This window comes from Chiloscyllium punctatum, chromosome 15 (assembly GCF_047496795.1).
Source record: "Chiloscyllium punctatum isolate Juve2018m chromosome 15, sChiPun1.3, whole genome shotgun sequence".
Classification (NCBI taxonomy): domain Eukaryota; kingdom Metazoa; phylum Chordata; class Chondrichthyes; order Orectolobiformes; family Hemiscylliidae; genus Chiloscyllium; species Chiloscyllium punctatum.
The window spans coordinates 94,634,214-94,654,591 of record NC_092753.1 but is presented as its reverse complement, the minus strand read 5'-3'; the positions used below and the strand labels follow the sequence as shown (position 1 = coordinate 94,654,591).

Sequence of the window (20,378 nt, the reverse complement as noted above, 5' to 3'; positions counted from 1 at the left end):
CTTAAAAAAATTTAAGTCTGCAATGAGGAGCAGTTTTTCTTACACAAAGGATGCAGAGTCTTTGGGTTTTTCATCCTGGGAAGATGGGTGGAAGCACAAACTTTGAATGTTGTAAAGGCAGAGGTAGATAGATTCTTGATTTCCTACGGTGTTAAAGACTATCGTGGATATGCAGGAATGTCGAATTGAGATTAAAGATCAGCCAGGATGTTCCTAAATGGTAGGACAGACTCACAGGGCTGAATGACCTCCTTTTGTTTTACTTTCTGTACATGTGGGTGTATGCGCGTCGGAAAAAGGATCGACAACAGTCTTTCTATCTTGAAGAAATTGGTTCACTTACTGTGATTCTTTCAAATTATGGAAGGTCTTGTTCAAGAGTGCCCAGAGAGAATGCTGATGTTTACAGAAATGAAACGACTGCATGCTTCAGTCAGAACCAGGGCAAGGAAAGAGACATGAGGTACATAGTAGCTATGATTCAATCAAAGGTTGTAAGAATTTCAAAGTGCCGAATAGCCTGTAATCGTTATGTTCCTGAGAGATAAACCAACCATTCCCCTTGAACAAGGATAAACGTTATTGTGAATGGTCCTCCAATCGGAATCAAATTTAACATAGTCAAAAAGACACATTAGTTTCTCAGAACAAGATGACTGTTTTTACAATAGTTTTATTAGTCAAATATGCAAAAGTAACATTCTACAAATGTTTTAAACATCGTATAACTTATTCACTGAGCCACACGTAAAGAACATGAAATAATTTCCAGCAAATGAATTAAAGATCTGAAGTACGGAACACAACAGCATGAGGGAACAATTAATACAGAGATGTCATAAAGAAAGGAATTTCAGAGAACAATCATGTCGAAGCTAATTGGATAAAATACAAAATTCTAATAAATATTTGCAAATAAAATAAGCTTAAGACATGGTCTGATGCAAAACATGCAAGTGATCATCATGGAAACTGTGTGGCAACGGAAGGAGGGAGCAAAGAGGGTTTTTCCGACACAGTTAAAAGTCATTTATCTAACTGAGCTAGCTACACCAAAATGCTTTCATTTGTATTTATCATTAAAACGTAGAGAACAGCAGTGGTCACGTGCTTTTAATTATGTATTTAAGTGACCATGTCTGCGCTGTAATGCCAATATGTTTGTGTGTGTTTGTGTGGGTTTACATGTATGTTCATGTGTTTGTAGGTGTCTGTATGTGTGCACATTTATGTGCATATGCCAAAAGTCCCTGTGCCTTCACAAATGTGCAAAAGAGATTTGAAGAGATCATGTACACCACGATATGAACTGTGCATTCTGAAAAATATGAGAATGACATTTAATGTTACCTAATGACATTTCATGTTATTTTCACTATAAGATTCCACGTGAATATATGCAACCAGTAAGAGGGCAATCAAACCTGAAAAAACCTTTCCTTTTCCACTTCCACTCACAATCACTTATCTTCTCTACTTTAACCCTCACGCAATCCTTTTTCTCACCAGATACTTGGCTAATTCTCTCTTGAATGCGTTCACATTCTTTGCAAGGTAAATTTCTCCTGACTTTTCACTGATAATTTGTCAGTAACTTTGGTGAAGTCTTCTAAGAATGCAACCGATCTGGGCTGGTGACCTTATTTTCATCGCTTACAAACAAGTCTCTGGAGTAACTTATTTTTTGTCTCATGGTGCTTCAATCAAATAGAAAAGGTTTAACAAAATGGTTTCCCCCCTGGGCATGTTTCTCCCTGGCCGGGGAAAAGAAGAAATCGGATATGAGCCAGCAATTTGGGAAATTGAGAAGCTGGAGATGCTGAGATTTTCTGTCCGATCTTTGGGGCATGGTGTAAAGAACCAAAATGGGTGACAATATCTGGCTCCCCTTGGTTTTCACCCCTGTAGAGCTCAAACTCACCGTACCCACTGGCTGTACAGCTTCTGTCACCAGATCAACTGGTTTTCCCAAATTGCCGCTTATCGAGACGCCTCCATTCTGGTTTTGTTCAGATGATCCTTGCAGTGGATCATGGCTTCATCCGCTCCAGTGGAGTAGTGATCCCAGGAAATCACAGAATAAAACAGAACAGAAGGAAGCCACTTGGCCCATCCATGCTATACTGATTATTTGACAGAGCCAAACAACTAGTCCCACTTTCTTCCCATGCTCCTGCAAATTGTTCTTCCTTATGTACTCATCCCAGTCTCTCTTGAAGCACCAATAAACAAAATGAAACAAGGTCAAATGCAATGCTGTAAAAAAAACACAGGGAGGCTTATTGGGTTGGTCTATCCTCGCCCTGTGGATTAACTTAGAGTAGTCTGCAGGAGCCAGGAAATTTAGAGGGAGCAATCATTGGGAACAGCTTCCTGACTTGATCCCCCCTCCTTATGATTTTCACAGAGGAGTCTTCAGCAAAGTGACTCAGCAGTGGTGAAACGTCAGAAGAGAGTAATTATTGAGCTAATCAGTGACACAGTTCAATGGGACTGAAATTTCCTGGTGCCTTTATAGGTTCCCCACTCTGTCTATGGTTCATGAGGACAGTGGAAGGGCTGGGGGCTTTGGCTGGACAGTCAGAGTATTCATAGATTCATAGGATCCCTGCAGTGTGGAAATAGGCCATTCAGCCCAACAAGTCCACACTGACCCTCCGAAGAATAACCCACCCAGACCCACTCCCCTATCCTCTTACTTGACATTCACCCCTGACTAATGCACCTAACCTATACATCCTTAAACACTATGGGCAATTTAGCATGGCCAATTCAGCTAACCTGCACGTCTTTGGACCGTGGGAGAAAATTGGAGGACCCAGAGAAAACTCACGCAGACACTGGGAGAATGTGCAATATCCACACAGACAGTCGCCCGAGATTGGAATCAAACCTGGGTTTGACAGTGGTCATGCTGAAGGACCAAACCATTAATCTTCGAAGCATTCCTCGTTCAAATCCACACTCTTCACTTGCAGATGGCTCCAATCGATAGTGTTGGCGTGAATAATTGGTTGCTGGTCCCACCATCAGTATTGTGCCTCTATTTTCTGCTTGGACATCAGACATGGAGCTAAACTATTAATTAACCGCTCCCACTAAATTCGGCCACAACCAGTTCAGTGGAACCCTGAGATAGAGCTTCCCAGAGTTTCTGAAACAATTCAGCTCATCGAGTTAAGATAATTTGCCAATCGCCATAGTTTTTATCTGGGAGAGCATAGGGTGAATCCTAAACTGTGCTCTTTGCTTTCTCTTGTAAATTCAGGTCAAATAAAGGGAATTCTGCTCAATATTAATGCACCTAGAAAGAAAACACTCTCCAGTATTCATTGACTCCCACTGTCTGACTCAAAACTGTACAATGTGCTTCTTCCCTCTGCGATCAGTCAGCAAGGGAAGCACCTTCAACCATTTCGGGCAAACTCTCCAGATCCAAGTCTTCTTTCCCATTGTCTGAGATTTCAGAGGTAGCATAACATCCGGAATCTCGCGGACATTCCTTCAAGTGTGCTTGATCGAGTTTGAGGTCAGAGGGCTGGTTCTCAGTTACAACATCACTTTCCTCTTCCTGTTCACTCAAGACTGAAAAACAAGAAGGGTAAACGTATCATTCTGTTTATCTGCCATGATCAGTTCACCATTAAATAAAAACAGATAATCGAGAAGCCATGAAACAGCTGGTTGGAAGTTTCATATCCCATATGCTTGTTCTTTGCAAAATCTTAGATGGAAATCAACATATGAAGCTGGTGTTAAAAGCTCTTGTGGTGCAGTGGCAATGTACCTACCTCTGGAAGCCCTGAGTTCAAGAAGCACCAGCTCCAGAAATACATCATGACATGTCTGAAGAGGTTGTTTGAAAAATATCTGTGAAGTTGCTGTTATAATGACTGAGTTTCCTTGCTCTGACCACTCTGTCTGACCTTCCCACTACGTTCCTCAAACCCACCTAGTCATCCTCTGCCTATATCATTTTAGATTTAAATAAGACAATCTAACCAGTGTCCATTGTCATTCAATTGTGTAACCACTGAATCGCCCACAATCAAAATCCTGGGGATTACTGTTAACTAGAAACTCAATTGGGCTCACCATATAAATATAATGAATACAGGAGCAGGTCAGAGGTTAGGAATCCTGCAGCAACTAACTTACCTCCTAACTCTCCAAAACTTGTTCACCATCTGGAAGGCACAAGTCAGGAGTGTGATGGAATACTTGCCCTGGATGGATGCAGCTCCAACAACACTCAAGAAGCTTGATACCGTCCAGGACAAAGCAGCTCACTTGATTGGCACTACATCCACAAACATTCACTCCCTCTACCACTGATGCTCAGTAGCAGCAGTGTATTCTATCTACAAAATGCACCACAGAAATTCACCAAAGATTTTCAGACAGCACTTCCAAACCCATGACTGCTTCCATCTAGAAGGACAAGTGAAGCAGAAACTCCACCACCTACTAGTTCCCCTACAAACTGCTCACCATCCTGGCTTGGAAACATATTGCCGTTCATTCAGTGTGTCAAAATCCTGGAATTCCCTCCCTTAGGGCATTGTGAGTCAACCCACAGCAGGTGGACTGTAGCTGTTCAAGAAGGAAGCTCACCACAACCTTCTCAAGGGGCAGCTAGGGATGGGTAATAAATACTGGCCATGTCCCATGAATGTGTTAAAAGAAAAAAAAACAAGCTCATTTAGTCGCTGTAGCAGGGATAGAAATCTAATAGAATTGATTCAAATATGGAGTTCCAGGAAAGTTGCACAAGCACTAGGGAGGCAACAACATGTTCAATGACTTTGGAGAGGAAAGGGAGGATGAAAGCTTGGAAATTTGGAGAATAAGAGCAGGAGTAGTCCACTCAGCCCTTCAAAACTACACCATCATTCAACAGGACCATGGCTAATGATCCAACTCAGTCCTCTTTCTCCCCATGTCATCTGAGTCCTTTAGTCCTAAAATCTATTCCCAATTCATTTTTGAAAACATCCAACATTTTGGCCTTGATTGTTTACTTTGGCGAAGAATTCCAATTACTATCTGGATGAAGAAAGCAGGAACGGGGGATTGAGTTGGATGATCAGCCATGATCATATGGAATGGGGGAGCAAGCTCGATGGGCCAAATGGTCTACTCCTGCTCCTTTTTCTGTTTCTATGGCTGTTCTTCCACCTTAGTATCATTTTTCCATTTTTGTTCCATACCCTTTGATACTTTCAGCACTGACAGCTACATCTAACTCCTTCTTGAAAATATTTTTCTCCAATGTTTCTACGGGTGTGGCCGAAGCATTGTCAGAAATTTTGCCCCATGGGCTAGTGTAAGTAAGTGAAGGGCAAAGGATGATCAGGTGGCTTTGATCTGAGTCACATTCAGTCTGGGAGATTCTCACACTTCATGTTGGTGGAGCCAAAGGAGAGATGATTCAGGAGTTTTAAGGTTTATGGGACGTTGGTGAGGCCTCTTCTGGAGTACTGTATCCCCCCGTTCTAGGAAAGATATTATTGAACTGGAGAGGGTTCAGAAGGGATTTACCAGGATGTTACTGAGAATGGAGGGTTTGAGTTGTAAGGAGAGGCTGGGACGTTTTTCATTGGAGTGTAGGAGGTTGAGTGGTGACCTTATAGAGGTTTATAAAATCATGAGGGGCATAGATAAGGTGAATGGTAGGTGTCTTTTCCCTAGGATGGGGGTTTCAAAACTAAGAGGCATGTTTAAAGGTGAGAGGAGGAAGATTTATAAAAGAATTTTTTACACAGAGAGTGGAATGAACTTTCAGAGGAAGTGGTGGATGTGGGTGCAGTTACAACATTTAAAAAACATTTGGATAAGTACATGAATAAGAAGTGTTTGGAAGGATATAGGCCAAGTGCAAGCAGGTGGGACTAGTTTAATTTGGGATTATGGTCAGCATGGACTGGTTGGAGCAAAGTGTCTGTTTCGATGCTGTATGACTCTCTGAATCAATGACATGGTTTGGAATGGAGTAAAGACACTGGTCGTCAACTTTGTATCCCAGAATGATTCTGGGAGAGTGAGCAGATGACCTTATTGATTGGCAGATCGACCTTAAGGGACCAAATGACCCATGCCTTCTCTTATTTCTTATGTTTATCACATTAATCACCCAGCTGCAGGTTAAAGCCTTCACTCCAAAACTGCCTACCCCTTCCACACCTTTCTCCACCTTGTATATTTGCTCACTATGAATATCCTTCACATTTAGCATGGGAGAGAGGACAGAAGAGAAACTACATAATACTAACATGTTGAGACAAAAGAAATGTTGAGACAGTGGACTTGGCAAACAACTTGGATCTGAGATGGAGTGATGATCAAACTGCTGCAGGTGAATTAGGGATTTAATCACCTTCATGTACAGAGACTGATGAGGTCATAACATGAAGCAAGAATGTAATGTCATCCTTACCATCGTAATCCTGTTGAGCGGCAGTCAGAAGTATCGCCCTCTTTTCTGCATCTGTGATGTTCAGCTCAATCAAGTGACTCTCCTTGAGATCCTTGAAGTCATCCAGACTCTGGTAGCCATTGAGAAGGAATGTGGAATAGAGATCCTACACAGACCAAAGAATATGCAAGCCAGAACCGTTACATATGGAATGGGGCAAGGAAGCCAGCAGTGTCTGTCATGTAAAGCTTCTTCAAACCTAGTTCTTTGACCATTGCTTCAATCAGAGGGATTCAATGGTTCAGTGGAACTATCACTGGAATTATTTATCCAGCTATTTATGTAATGGTCTGGGAACCTGAATTCGAATCCTACTATGACCTCCATTTGAACTGAATGGAGGGAAACAAATGTGGAATTCAGAGTCTAATTAGATTAGATTAGGTTACATTACAGCGACACCGACCTGCCGAAGGGCAACCCACCCATACCCCTACATTTACCCCTTATATAACACTACAGGCAATTTAGCATGGCCAATTCACCTGACCTGCACATCTTTGGACTGTGGGAGGAAACCGGAGCACCCAGAGGAAACCCACGCAGACACGGGGAGAACGTGCAAACTCCACACAGTCAGTCGCCTGAGGCGGGAATTGAACCCAGGTCTCAGGCGCTGTGAGGCAGCAGTGCTAACCACTGTGCCACCGTGCCTCCCACTAATGGTTACTATGAATCCATAATCGATTGTCAGAACCCACCTGGCTGAGTTACGACCTTCAGGGAAGGAAGTTGCCCAGCCAAATCTGGTCTGACCCATGTGTGACTCCAGACCAACAGTAATATGGTTTTTTTTTTCATTTTTTTCTTTTACCCCCACACCACCGCCTAACTGCAGTAGTGCTTATATTTTTTCCCAGCATCCATGTCGTATGTGTAGAGGTGCGAGACACAGTGAGAGACAACAGGTGGACGAATCTTTATTCATTTCCCACCACCAGGAGGAAAGGAAACACCCAAGTGGCCAGTGACAAGCAGTGCCCTTCTCAGAGGGCAATGCTGCATGAGCAATATGGTTGACTCTCAACTGTCCATCTGGGGTGATAAGTGGCTTTGCCAGCAATGCCCATATCCCATAGATAGGGAAACAATGGGGACAGTGGGTATGGCTGTGATGAAAATAGCATGGACAATGTCAATGCCTTGGTTTTGGGGTTGGAGAAAGGATATGGGAGAAGGTGGTTAGGCCCTAAAACTATTGAACATGAGATTGAGTCTTGAAGGCTGAAGGGTCCCTAAGCAGAAGATGAGATGCTGCTCTTACAGCTTGTGCTGAGCATCACTGGAGGTTTATATAAAACTAGGAACAGCACAGACAGGAGGGCTCAAAGACCAGGGGCATAGGTTGAATATTAGGGGCAGAAGATCTAGAGAAGATGTGAGGAAAACCTTTTTCCCCCAGAAGGTGATGGGAATCTGGAACTCATACCTTGTAAGGGTGAGAGAGGCAGAAACCCTCATAACATCAAAGAAGTACTTAGATGTGCACTTGGGATGTCAAGACATATAGTAACATCCTATAAATACACCGTTGGAAAAAGGCAGGTTCAGAAAAATAGATTCTCTTACATGCAATTTTCCAGTCTGGGAGAAAAAAACACCAAGAGAAAACTCTTGTCTGTGTGGGTTTCTTCCAGGTGCTCCACAGTTTCCTCCCACAGTCCAACTATGTGTAGTTTAGATGGTTTGGCCATGCTAAATTGCCCATCGTGACTGGGGACATGCACGTGAAGATGGTTAACCATGGGAAATACAGGGTCATGGGGATAGTGTGGGGGTCTGGGTGGGATGCTCTTCAGACAGTCAGTTCAGACTCGATGGGCTGCAATGTAGCGATTCGATTCTATGATCAAGACCCATAATTGAAGAATGGGAAAGATACCAAGGAGACTTTGTGTGTCCAACCAGGAGCCAAGATAATGAAGAGAGGGGGAAATGAGGAAGAAACAAGGAAGGCAGCACGCCATACGAACCTCCAGGTGGAAACTTTCCAGCAGCTCCTGTAAGGAATCAGGAACTGGTTGTCTGCTCCTCCTCTCCGTCTTTAGTTTCTTGGGCACAGCTTCTTCATCGGGCAGGATATCCACATAAATGAACTTGAAGTTTCCCACTTTGCCATTCAACATTCCTGTCCAAGTGCCCATGGTTGGCTTGTTAATTATATCAATAATGTTGCCTTTCTGAAAAAAAACAAGGTTGGCATTACTTAACCTTTGCCCTTTGAACTCGAATGAACCGGAGACGAGGAGAAGGGTTGACTTTAACTCAAGGGCATAATGGGTACTGGGTGGTTAACACTCACAGTGTTACTATATTTGAACAGTTAACTAGTAATAGTTAATAATCTATTATTCTAAGTTTTCCAACAGAGTTGTTATTCCAATTTCTTCTATCTTTTGTTGTCTTTTAACTATAGCATGCGAATAAAGTGTGTTTTGCTGCAAGACAGGTAGTTTGACCAACTGAATTGCGTCAGGAATGCAACACCTTACACTTACCTTTAAAATAAGAAAAAGTTAGGGTCTAGACTATCCTCTTGATATATTTTGAGGGGTTTGGTTTGGTCTATAACAATTGTTCATAATTGTTAACCTGTAGCTAGCCTATTTATTTGTAACGAATCCTTGTTCAGTACTGCAAGTTGGTTGATGATTCTTGTCAATCCAAGCTGAAAAGACTGGAAAATTGGAGAATTCTGCTACTTTATAAAATTTTCAACTTTTACGTTAACCCCAGCAATGGACAGGCTTGATTTCTAATGTGCTCCTCCAGTGAGGAGTAACAATACTACATATAAATATGCACATTAGCGAAAAACATAGACCATTTGACTTCTTGTGCCAGTTCTGTCTTTAAAAATAATGATTCAATAAGATTGTGGCTAATCCGTTTATGATTCACATTCTGCATTCCCATCTAACCTGAATGACCTTTGATTCCCTGGCCTAATAAGGAACTGTCAAACTATGCCATAAAAATATGCAATGACCCTTCCTTCTGAAACAGAGACTTCCAAAACCACATCAGCCTCTGGGAGAAAATTATCCCGCAGTATCCTGGATTGCATTCCTGAGTGGGATTTGAACCTACAACCTTCTGACTGGGGCAAGTCTCAGATGCCCCAACCCAAATAAGTCAGTGCATTCTTACCGTCAGCTTGAGGGAGTCAGTGTCATAGGGACTCGGGGTGAAGTCAGTGTGCACTTTTGCTCGACCACAGAATGGGCCTGTGTAGGGAACCTCCTCGTCCAACCTGAAGCTGTCCCGGTTACTTGCTGCGTCTGAGCCACTTGCAATGCCGCCTGCTTAAGAAATAAGGAAGCATCAGGACTGCTCAAGGCAGATCGGTCCACAAGTTGACAGCAAAAAAAAGGTTACCTCAGTGTACAGTGGGACCTTGATCAGATGGGCAGGTGGACCAAGGAGTGGCAAATGGAGATTAATTTAGATAAAAGTGAGGGGCTGCATTTTGGTAAGGAAAATCAGAACAGGACTTATAAACTTTATGTCACTGAATCATAGAGTCACACAGCACAGAAAAGACCCTTCAGCCCATCACAGTTGCTGAACAAAGGGACCTTGGAGTGTAGGTTCATAGTTCCTTAAATATTGAGTCATAGGTAGATAGGATAGTGAAGAAGGTGTTTGATATGCTTTCCTTTATTGGTCACTACATTAGTCATCTGCACACAACAAGCAAAATTAATGTCATCTACAAAATACCTTGCAAGAACTGTAACAAACACTACATTGGACAAACAGGTAGAAAACTAGCCACCAGGATGCATGAACATCAACTAGCCACAAAACGATATGACCCTCTCTCACTAGTATCCTTACATATGGATGAGGAAGGACACCACTTCAACTGGGCCAACACATCCATCCTAGGACAAGCCAAACAGAGACATGCACAAGAATTTCTAGAGGCCTGGCATTCCAACTGGAACTCGATCAACAAACACATTGACTTGGATCCCATTTACCACCCCCTGAGAAAAAGAACCGGAGATGACGTCACCATAGGACATGATGTCACCACAGGACATGACATTACCAACCTAACGAAACAAGCATATAAATAGGAAGTGGGCTACACCACCAGTGCTCCATTTGGAGGCTCACTGAAGAGCCTAGTATGGTTATGTTACCTAGTATGGTGATGAAATGTCTGAAAACGAACCTTTCAGCTCAGCTAGCAGACCTACATCCAGAACCTCAACCTGAGCTACAAAACTTCTCAAAACTCACAAACTTGAAATGGCTCAGAAAAGGTTTACAAAGATGTTGCCAGAACTAGAGGGCTTGAGCTATAGGGAGAGGCTGAATTGGCTGGGGCTATTTTCCCTGGAACGTTGGTGTCTGAGGGGGTGACATGGATAGGATGAGTAGACAAGGTCTTTTTCCTGGGGTGGGGAATTCAGAACTAGAGGGCATAGGTTTAGGGTGAGAGGGGAAAGATATAAGAGAGACCTAATGGGTAATGTTTTCATGCAGAGGGTGGTATGTGTATGAAATGAGCTGCCAGAGGAAGTGATGGGGGCTGGTACAATTACAACATTTAAAAGACATCTGGATGGGTATATGAATAGGAAGGGTTTAGAGGGATATGGGCCAAATGCTGACAAATGGGACTAGATTAAATTAGGGTACCTGGTCAGCATGAACGTGTTGGATCAAAGGGTCTGTTTCTGTGCTGCACATCTCTATGACTCGATGACTCAAAGCCTTAACTCTGTTTCTCTCTCCACAGGCTCACACGGCTTCTCCAGCAATTTCTGTTTTTGGGGTTTTTTTCGAAAAAGATACGGAACGAGAAAAAACCATGTGAAGAATCTCATATTGAAAGAGGGCTTTAGATTAGTTACAGTGTGGAAACAGGCCCTTCGGCCCAACAAGTCCACACCGACCCACCACCCACCCAGACCCATTCTCCTACATTTATCCCTTCACCTAACACTACGGGCAATTTAGCATGGCCAATTCACCTAACCTGCACATTTTTGGACTGTGGGAGGAAACCGGAGCACCCGGAGGAAACCCACGCAGACACGGGGAGAATGTGCAAACTCCACACAGTCAGTTGCCTGAGATGGGAATTGAACCCGGGTCTCTGGTGCTGTGAGGCAGCAGTGCTAAACACTGTTTCACCTGTCAGTCTATAAGGGTTTGTAAGTAGGGGTGAGAATTTAAAAATCAAGTGATTTCTGGACTGGGACCTGAGTTGAGTGAGTGGGGAAAGCAAATATTAAATTATTTATTCTTCAGGACATGGTCAGGGCAACATTTGCTTCCCATCCCTAATTACCCCTGAACAGAATGACTTGCTGGGCCATCTCAACGTGTGGTTAAGAATCAACCACATTGCTGCAGGCCTGGAGTCTCATGTCAGTCAGACCAGGTAAGGATGGCAGATTTCCTTCACTAAAGGACATGGGCGAAACAGATAGGCTTCAACAACTGACAATGGTTTCAATTAAAAATGGAAAGTGCCAGGTCTTGCAGCAGCTGTGAAGAAAGAACTAAACAGACCAAACTCAAATTGACTCTTGTTTTGAACAATGACAACAATTTCATGGCCTGATTTTGGGTCCTGAGTTTACTAATTAAATTTAAATCCCACCAGGTGCTGTCGTGGGACTGGCCGCCATACCATTAGACCATTACCCTGGGCTTTGTACAACCAGCTCACTAACATTACCACAATTTCACTCTCCCTCCAATTTCCAAATGTTTGTCTAGCTCTACGTCTTAAAGCTAAATGTACCCACTGTTGTACGCAATATCCCATTGTCATATCAGCTGTTCTAGACTATTGGGTTTGAAATTCCTGTTTACAAGCAGATTATATCAACTGCATTATTGTTAACCAATATGACCACGTCTGATCATTCAGCTCAATAGCCTGTTTTCACCTTACCACCATGTCATAGTAACAAACCCATCAGTCCAACAGTCCGTGCTGATCATAATCCCAACGGAAAATTGTCCAACTTGCCTGCTCTTGGCCCATATCCCTCCAAATTTTCCTATTCATGTACTTATCTAAATGTATTTTAAACATTGTAACTGTAACGGCATCTATCACTTCCTCTTGAAGTTCATTCCACATATGAACCGCTCTCTGTGTAAAAAAACTGCCACTCATGTCCTTTTAAATCTTTCTCCTGACACCTTAACAATATGTTTTTTAGTCTTGAAACCCCCCACCCAAGGGAAAAGACACATCCTATTCACCTTATCTAGACTCCTCATTATTTTATAAGGTCACCTCTCAACCTCTTACACTTCAGTGAGAAAAGTCCCAGCCTTTCCAGTCTCTCATTATAATGCAAACCCTCCATTCCCACCTTGTAAATCTCTTCTGAACCCTCCACAGCTTAATAATATCCTGAATAATGTCCTATGATCCCTTTCGCCCCAAGTGCTACATCTAACCCCTTCTTGAAATCATACAATGCTTTGGCCCTGACTGCTTCCTGTTAAAGTAAAATCCACAGGCTCACCACTCTCTGGGTGAAGACGTTTCTGTTCAGTCCAAAATGATTTGTCTGTATCCTTCAACTGTGTCCCCCAGTTCTGAGCTCCCTGTCAATGGGAACATCATTCTTGCATCTACCCTGTCTAGTCCTGTTACAATTTTATAGATTTCTATGAGATTCCCCCTCATTCTTCTGAACTTCAGCAGACACAATCCTAATTGATCCAGTCTCTCTTCAAACATCAGTTCTGCTATCCCAGGAGTCAGTCTGGTAAACCTTTGCTGCACTCCCTCAATCGCCAGAACATTCTTTCTCACCTAAGGAGACCAAAACTACATACAATACTCCGGGGTGTGGTCTCACCAAGCCCATGTGTAATTGCAGCAACACATCTCTGCTCCTGTACTCGGATTCTCTCGCTATGAAAGACAAGATACCATTTGTCTTTGTCACCCCCTGCCTGCTGCACCTGCAATGCTTACTCTCAGCAACTGGTATACAAGAGCACTCAGGTCACATTGCAGTTTCCCCTCTGTTTTATAGTCACGCAGATAATAATCTAACTTCCTGTTTTTGCTACCAAAGTGGATAACCTCATACTTATCCACATCATTCTGCAATTACTGCTTATTTGCCCACTCCATCCTCCTGTCCAAATCATCCTCCTTACAACTCACAGTCCCACTCATGAAATGTGGAGATATTACATTTAGTTTCCTCATCTAAATCATTAACATGTATTGCGAAGAGCTGGGGCCCTAATAAGACCCAGCTCTACCCAATAGTCACTGCTGTTTAGAAAAGACCCATTTTTCCCTGCTCTTTATTTCTTGTCTGCCAACTGTGATGATGATACTCCTTTAACAAGAGTATGGTGTCCTTGGTTTTGTTCGAAAGGGGTTGTAAAAGGCAGAGGTGCCAACATGGCTACCGGATACTGTCTATATCAACAATCAGGGAAAAGGGCTTTAGTTTTTTTTTAAGAGAACAGTTTTACAATGAAAGGGGAGTGGCCAGTTCTCCCAGTTTCAGGGATTTTTCTAATTTGGTTTCGTTTTAGCTGAGGACCTGGAGAAACAGCTGTAGTGAAAAGAGGTTCCATGCTTCAGCAGATGATCCCTGGCTGATCCTCTCTCTCTCTCACACACTCTCTCTGACATCTCTCCTGTAAGGACCTGTGCTGATTTTACTTTTTTTTGCCAAGGAGAGCATTTATGGGGATGTTGCAGGAAATTGGAACAGCTCCTTTGTTAAGTTGTGGGGATCGTGTCGGTTGAATTTTCAAATAGTTGTTATTCCACCTTCTGTTTTGTTTTGTTTGTGTTTCATTCTGTGGTGAGTAAATAAATTCTGTTTTACTTGAAGCCAAGTGGTTTGATCAGCTGCATCCCTCCTGGAATACCCACCTTACATCTGCCTAAAACAACTAGAAAAACTAGGGACTTAGTATGTTTTGAGGGGGGTCTGGCCTGGTCCATAACACAACCAGTTCTTTATCCATCACAATACACTACCCTAAAACCATGCACTTTAATTTTACACAATAATCTCTTATTTGGGACTTTGTCAAAAGCCTTCTCATAGTCCAAAGAAATCACACCCATTGGTTCCTTATCATCAACTCTACTAGTTACATCCTTAAAGAATTCCAGTAGATTGGTCAAGCATTATTTTCCTTTCCCTGTTTGCCAGGCAGTTTCCAGGGATGAATTATGAAGAGAGATTGACTAGGTTAGGATTGTTTTCGCTGGAGTTCAGATGGGTGAGGGAGGGACGGGGAGGAATCTCATAGAGATTTATAACATTCTAACAGGACTGGAGAGGGTAGATGCAGCAAGGATGTTCCCGATGGTGGGTGTGTCCTGAACCGGGGGTCACAGTCTGAGGATTTGGGGTGGGCCATTTAGGACAGAAATGAGGAGACGTTTCTTCACCCAAAGAGTGATGGGCCTGTGAGATTCATTATCACAGGAAGTAGTTGATGCCAAAACCTTGAATGTATTCAAAAAGCGGCCAGATAAAGCACCTGGGGTGAATGGGATCAAAGGTTATGGGGAGAAAGCAGGATGAGGCTATTGAATTGGACAATCAGCCATGACTGGGGTGAATGATGGAGAAGGCTTGAAGGGCCAAATGGCCTCCTCCTGCTCCTACCCTCTATGTTCCTGTGTTTCATAAATCCATGCTGACTCTGTCCAACCCAGCCACTAATTCCAAAATGCTCAGTTATTAATTCTTTTACTATGGACTCCAGCACTTTTCCCACCACCAACAATAGGCTGATTGATCTATAATTCCCAATTTTCTCTCTTCCTCTTAAACATTGACGTTTACATTAGCTACCTCCAATCTACAGGAACTTTTCTATAGAGTCTATAGAATCTTGGAAGATGACCAGCAATGCATCCACAATTTCTAGGGCTACTTCCTTGAAAATATATTTATATCGGCCATTCCTTCACTGTCACTGGGTCAAAAACCTGGAATTCCCTCTTGAGGGGCATTGAAGGTCTGCCTACAGCACATGGACAGCAGTGGTTCAAGAAAGCAGCTCAGCACCACCTCTTGTCTGGATCAGTAATTGGCTTGCTGAAAGAAGCCAGAGGGTGGTGGTTGATAGGAAATGTTCGTCCTGGAGTCCAGTTACTAGTGGTGTACCGCAAGGGTCGGTGTTGGGTCCACTGCTGTTCGTCATTTCTATAAACGACCTGGATGAAGGCGTAGAAGGGTGGGTTAGTACATTTGCAGACGACACTAAGGTCGGTGGAGTTGTGGATAGTGATGAAGGATGTTGTAAGTTACAGAGAAACATAGATAAGCTGCAGAGCTGGGCTGAGAGGTGGCAAATGGAGTTTAATGCGGACAAGTGTGAGGTGATTCACTTTGGTCGGAGTAACCGGAATGCAAAGTTCAGTATGTTACTCCCAATAGACCTTCAGAGAACAGCCAGTGTGTGGACCTATGTTAAGCATCCTTTAAAGACTTGTATTGTTACAGTGACTTTCAAGACAGACATCTGAAAGCAGTTTACAGTCAAATGAAGGACAATGAAAGTACAATCATTATTGCAATTTTGGAAATATGGCAACCAAAAGCCTTGAGGAAAAAATAATGGAGGGGTCCATTATCAAAGTCGCTTGAGGGATGATACTGGAGTTGATAAAATATGATGCTAGAAAAAGCACTGCAGGTCCGACAGGAACAAAACAGTCAACATTTCTGGCAGGACCCTTCTGGGAGGGGGAAGGGCGCTGAAAGATAAATGGGGGAATGAGGGGGTGGGGTTAGGGGAAAGGTAGGTGATTGGTGGGCAAGGGTAGGAGGTGATGGTGATAGGTCAGTGGGAAGGGTGGAGTGGATAGGTGGGGAGGAAGATGGACAGGCAAGTCAGGTCAGGAGGCCAGATCTAAGTCAGACAGTAGGACCTGGGGGATGGGGTGAGGGGAGGGGAGATTTGGAAACTGGTGAACTCAGTGGTCTACTCAGAATAAGTTTGTCTCCACAAGGCAAAATGATAACATCTCAGATGAACCGAACTGTACCCTTTCGAGCGAAGGGAAAATGGAATAAATTAACAGCTCATCAGCACCTATAACATCGAGCCACTGATAAGAAAGCGTGGGTGGTTGTTTTTGTGACAGACAGGTAACCACATTATCCGAGCTCAAACAGTCTTTGCTTGAGATTGTTTTATCACCTGAATCAGCTGAGGTAGATTAAGCCCAGCGTACTTCTTCACTCACGGTGGTCAAAAATGTTTTGTTTTTCAGTACTTATACCATATGTTACTCTGCAGCACTTATGAAAAGTTCAACAGCCATCATTCTTAAATTATAAGCAAGGACTAAGGAAATCAAGAGATATTGGGAAACACGACTGAAGTTTTCATGGTTATGATGGGAACTGATACTGATGGGAAGCTGGTCAAGTTGGTGAAGTGTCAGAAATACAAACCATGGAACATGACCAGCATCCATTCTTACTAGGGTAATGACTCAGAAACTAGGAAGACATTAAAAAAATCTGGGGGATGATTTTTCATCCAAAGGATAATGGAGTTGAAGAATGAATGGCAGGAAGAGATATTGGAGCAGATGGAATTAATTGGGCTCAAGGCAATTTGGATATCATTAAACAGAGAGAGAAGACATTGAAGTTTGCAGGGAGATGGTGGGTGGGTTGGATTGAGGGGATGGGGAGGAAGTGTGTAGGTGGGATTGAGGGATATGACGAGAAGGTGGGTGGGTAGGATTGAAGGATACAGAAAGGACATGGATAGGTGGGTTCGAGGGATATATATGGAAGGTGGTACATGGATGAGATTGAGGGCTGAAGTTGGGTAGGTGGAATTGAGGGATATGAGCAGCAGGTGGATAGGTGGGAGTAAGTGACACAGAGAGGACTTGGAGTGGTGGGACTGATGGATGTGAAGATTAGGTGAGATTGAGGGATATTGGGAGAAGATGGTTGTAAATTTATTTTAAAAATGATTAGATTACTTACAGTGTGGAAACAGGCCCTTCAGCCTAGCAAGTCTACACTGACCCTCCAAAGAGCAATCCACCCAGACCCATTCCCCTACACTATGGGCAATTTAGCATAGCCAATTCACCTAACCAACACATCTTTGGACTGTGGGAGGAAACTGGAGCACCCAGAGGAAACCCATGCAGATATGGGGAGAATGTGCAAACTCCACACAGACAGTTACCTGAGGTGGGAATTGTACCCAGATCCCTGGTACTGTGAGGCAGCAGTGCTAACCACTGTGCTACTGCGCCACCAAATGCTTGCGTTATTGGATCAATTCCATTCCTGAAAATACTGGTGTTATGAGGGGCTTGGATCATAGAGAATCATCAAATCCCTACAGTATGGAAACAGGCCCTTCAGCCCAACAAGTCCACACCAACCCTCTGAAGAGTGACCCACCAAACCAATGCCCTACCAAATTATCCAACATTTACCCCTGACTAGTGCACCTAACCTACACATCCCTGAACACTATGGGCAATTTAACATGGCCAATGGATTGTGGGAGGAAACCGGAGCAAACGCACGCAAATACAGGGAGAATGTACAAACTCCACACAGCCAGCCACCCAAAGTGGGAATCGAACCCAGGTCCCAGGTGTTGTGAGGTAGCAGTGGTAACCACTGAGCCACCATGCTGGCCCAATGCTAAATTGCCTATACTGTTCAGGGATGTGTAGGTCAGGTGCCTTTGTCAGGGGTAAATATAGAAAAATAGGGTAGGGAAATAGATCTGGGCTGGGTCACCTTTTGGTGTGGACTTGTTGAGCCAAATGGCCTATTTCCACACTGTATGGATACTATGAGATAACTCGATCTCTAAATAATACCACTCGACCATCATTTCCCAATATCTATTGGGCTTATCCATCATGGAATATAAAGGACTAAAAGGAGTGATGAAAATGGTGTTTAGTTAATATGGTCTGGAATGCCCAGTATGAAAAAGGAGAGGAACAAGTTTTAATAGGAACTTACAACATAAAAATGAATGAAAACCTGATAGATATAAAAAACATGTAGCATTATGGGGAAAGAGAGAGTGAAACTAATTGGACAGCTCTTTCAAAGGACTAGCCCAGTTACAATGGGCCAAATGGCCTCCTCCTGCACTGTATGACTCTGTGATTTATAATTTTCATATCTGAAGGAATAATGTGAGAAATGGGAGTCTCATGGCTGAAGTCAAGGTATGTTGAAGCAAAATCTTAGGCCACATCGCGAACCATCACTAAGATCAGACCCAAAGTCATTTGACATCTTTTGGCGGGTGAGATCCAGTTATGTGTAATGACCAGAACAAGCTTATCCCTTTCTTTAAATCAATTTAGGACCATAACTACTGCTTGCATCTCTTGAACAATCTTTCCTAATAATGTTGAAAATCACACAACACCAGGTTATAGTCCAACAGGTTTATTTGGAAGCACTAGCTTTCGGAGCGCTGCTCCTTCATCAGGTGGATGTCTTCATCACCACCTGACAACCACCTGATGAAGGAGCAGCGCTCTGAAAGCTAGTGCTTCCAAATAAACCTGTTGGACTATAACCTGGTGCTGTGTGATTTTTAACTTTGTACACCCCAGTCCAACACCGGCATCTCCAAACCATTTCCTAATAGTGATTCTGTTTTTATCATTTGTTTCTTGTTTTCCAAATCACAGAAGACTGAATTGTTCTGGTGTAGAAAGGGGCTATCCAGGTCATCTTGCCTGCACTGGCTCTACTGTCTCGTCTGGTTGTATAACCTAGTGTCATTTCCCATAATCCTGCACACCGTTGTTATTTAAAAAAGCATCCAATGGCCCTTTTGAATGCCTCGGTTAAACCTGCCTCTCCCACATTTTCAGGCAGTGGAAATCCCAAATCCTAACCATCCCACTGTGTGAAAATGTTTTTTTTCTCACATCATCCTTGCTTTGTTCCCCCGTCAGTTTAATTCTATGCCCTTTTGCTCCTGTATCTTTTACAAGTGGGAATGGTTTCACCACCCTTTTCATCTTGCACCTTTCTCATTTAAGTTGATCTGTCTTTTGCCCTGAAATAGACCTTGCCTTTGGTTCTTTCTTCCAGCTTCGACAAAGCTCTCACATCTCTAATGTGTTTAAAGCTGAGACTTTAACGTTGATTCGGTTCGCCGAGCTGGGAATTTGTCTTGCAGGCGTTTCGTCTCCTGTCTAGGTGACATCCTCAGTGCTTGGGAGCCTCCTGTGAAGCGCTTCTGTGCTGTTTCCTCCGGCATTTATACTGGTTTGTATCTGCCACTTCCAGTTGTCAGTTCCAGCTGTCCGCTGCAGTGGCCGGTATATTGGGTCCAGGTCAATGTGTTTGTTGATAGAATCTGTGGATGAGTGCCATGCCTCTAGGAATTCCCTGGCTGTTCTCTGTTTGGCTTGTCCTATAATAGTAGTGTTTTGTCCCAGTCAAACTCATGTTGCCTGTCATCTGCATGTGTGGCTACTAAGGATAGCTGGTCATGTTGTTTCATGGCTAGTTGGTGTTCATGGAAATGGATTGTTAGCTGTCTTCCTGTTTGTCCTTGCAAGGACTGCACAAAACACTACATAGGACAAACAGGAAGACAGCTAATGATCCGTATCCATGAACACCAACTAGCCACGAAACGACACGACCAGCTGTAAGACCATAAGACCATAAGACATAGGAGTGGAAGTAAGGCCATTCGGCCCATCGAGTCCACTCCGCCATTCAATCATGACTGATGGGCACTTCAACTCCACTTACCCGCATTCTCCCCGTAGCCCTTAATTCTCCGAGACAACAAGAATCTATCAATCTCTGCCTTGAAGACATTTAGTGTCCCGGCCTCCACTGCACTCTGCGGCAATGAATTCCACAGGCCCACCACTCTCTGGCTGAAGAAATGT

At 43.3% G+C, this 20,378-nt stretch overlaps 1 protein-coding gene across 2 annotated transcripts in view; it reads right to left on the bottom strand.

Moving 5' to 3' along the window:
- Positions 1-657: 657 nt before the first annotated feature.
- The window catches only part of LOC140486513 (SAM domain-containing protein SAMSN-1-like), a 167,231-nt gene continuing 147,510 nt past the window's right edge, over positions 658-20,378 (bottom strand). Inside the window, exons 11-14 of one of the 2 annotated variants that reach the window (XM_072585766.1) lie at positions 9,626-9,780; positions 8,449-8,655; positions 6,437-6,581; positions 658-3,585 (exon numbers count right to left, since the gene is read on the bottom strand). In XM_072585766.1, the coding sequence (XP_072441867.1) occupies positions 3,386-3,585; positions 6,437-6,581; positions 8,449-8,655; positions 9,626-9,780 (707 nt within the window). In that variant the 3' untranslated portion in view covers positions 658-3,385. The remainder of the gene's footprint in view (positions 3,586-6,436; positions 6,582-8,448; positions 8,656-9,625; positions 9,781-20,378) is intronic. The other variant, XM_072585767.1, reaches the window with a different exon arrangement.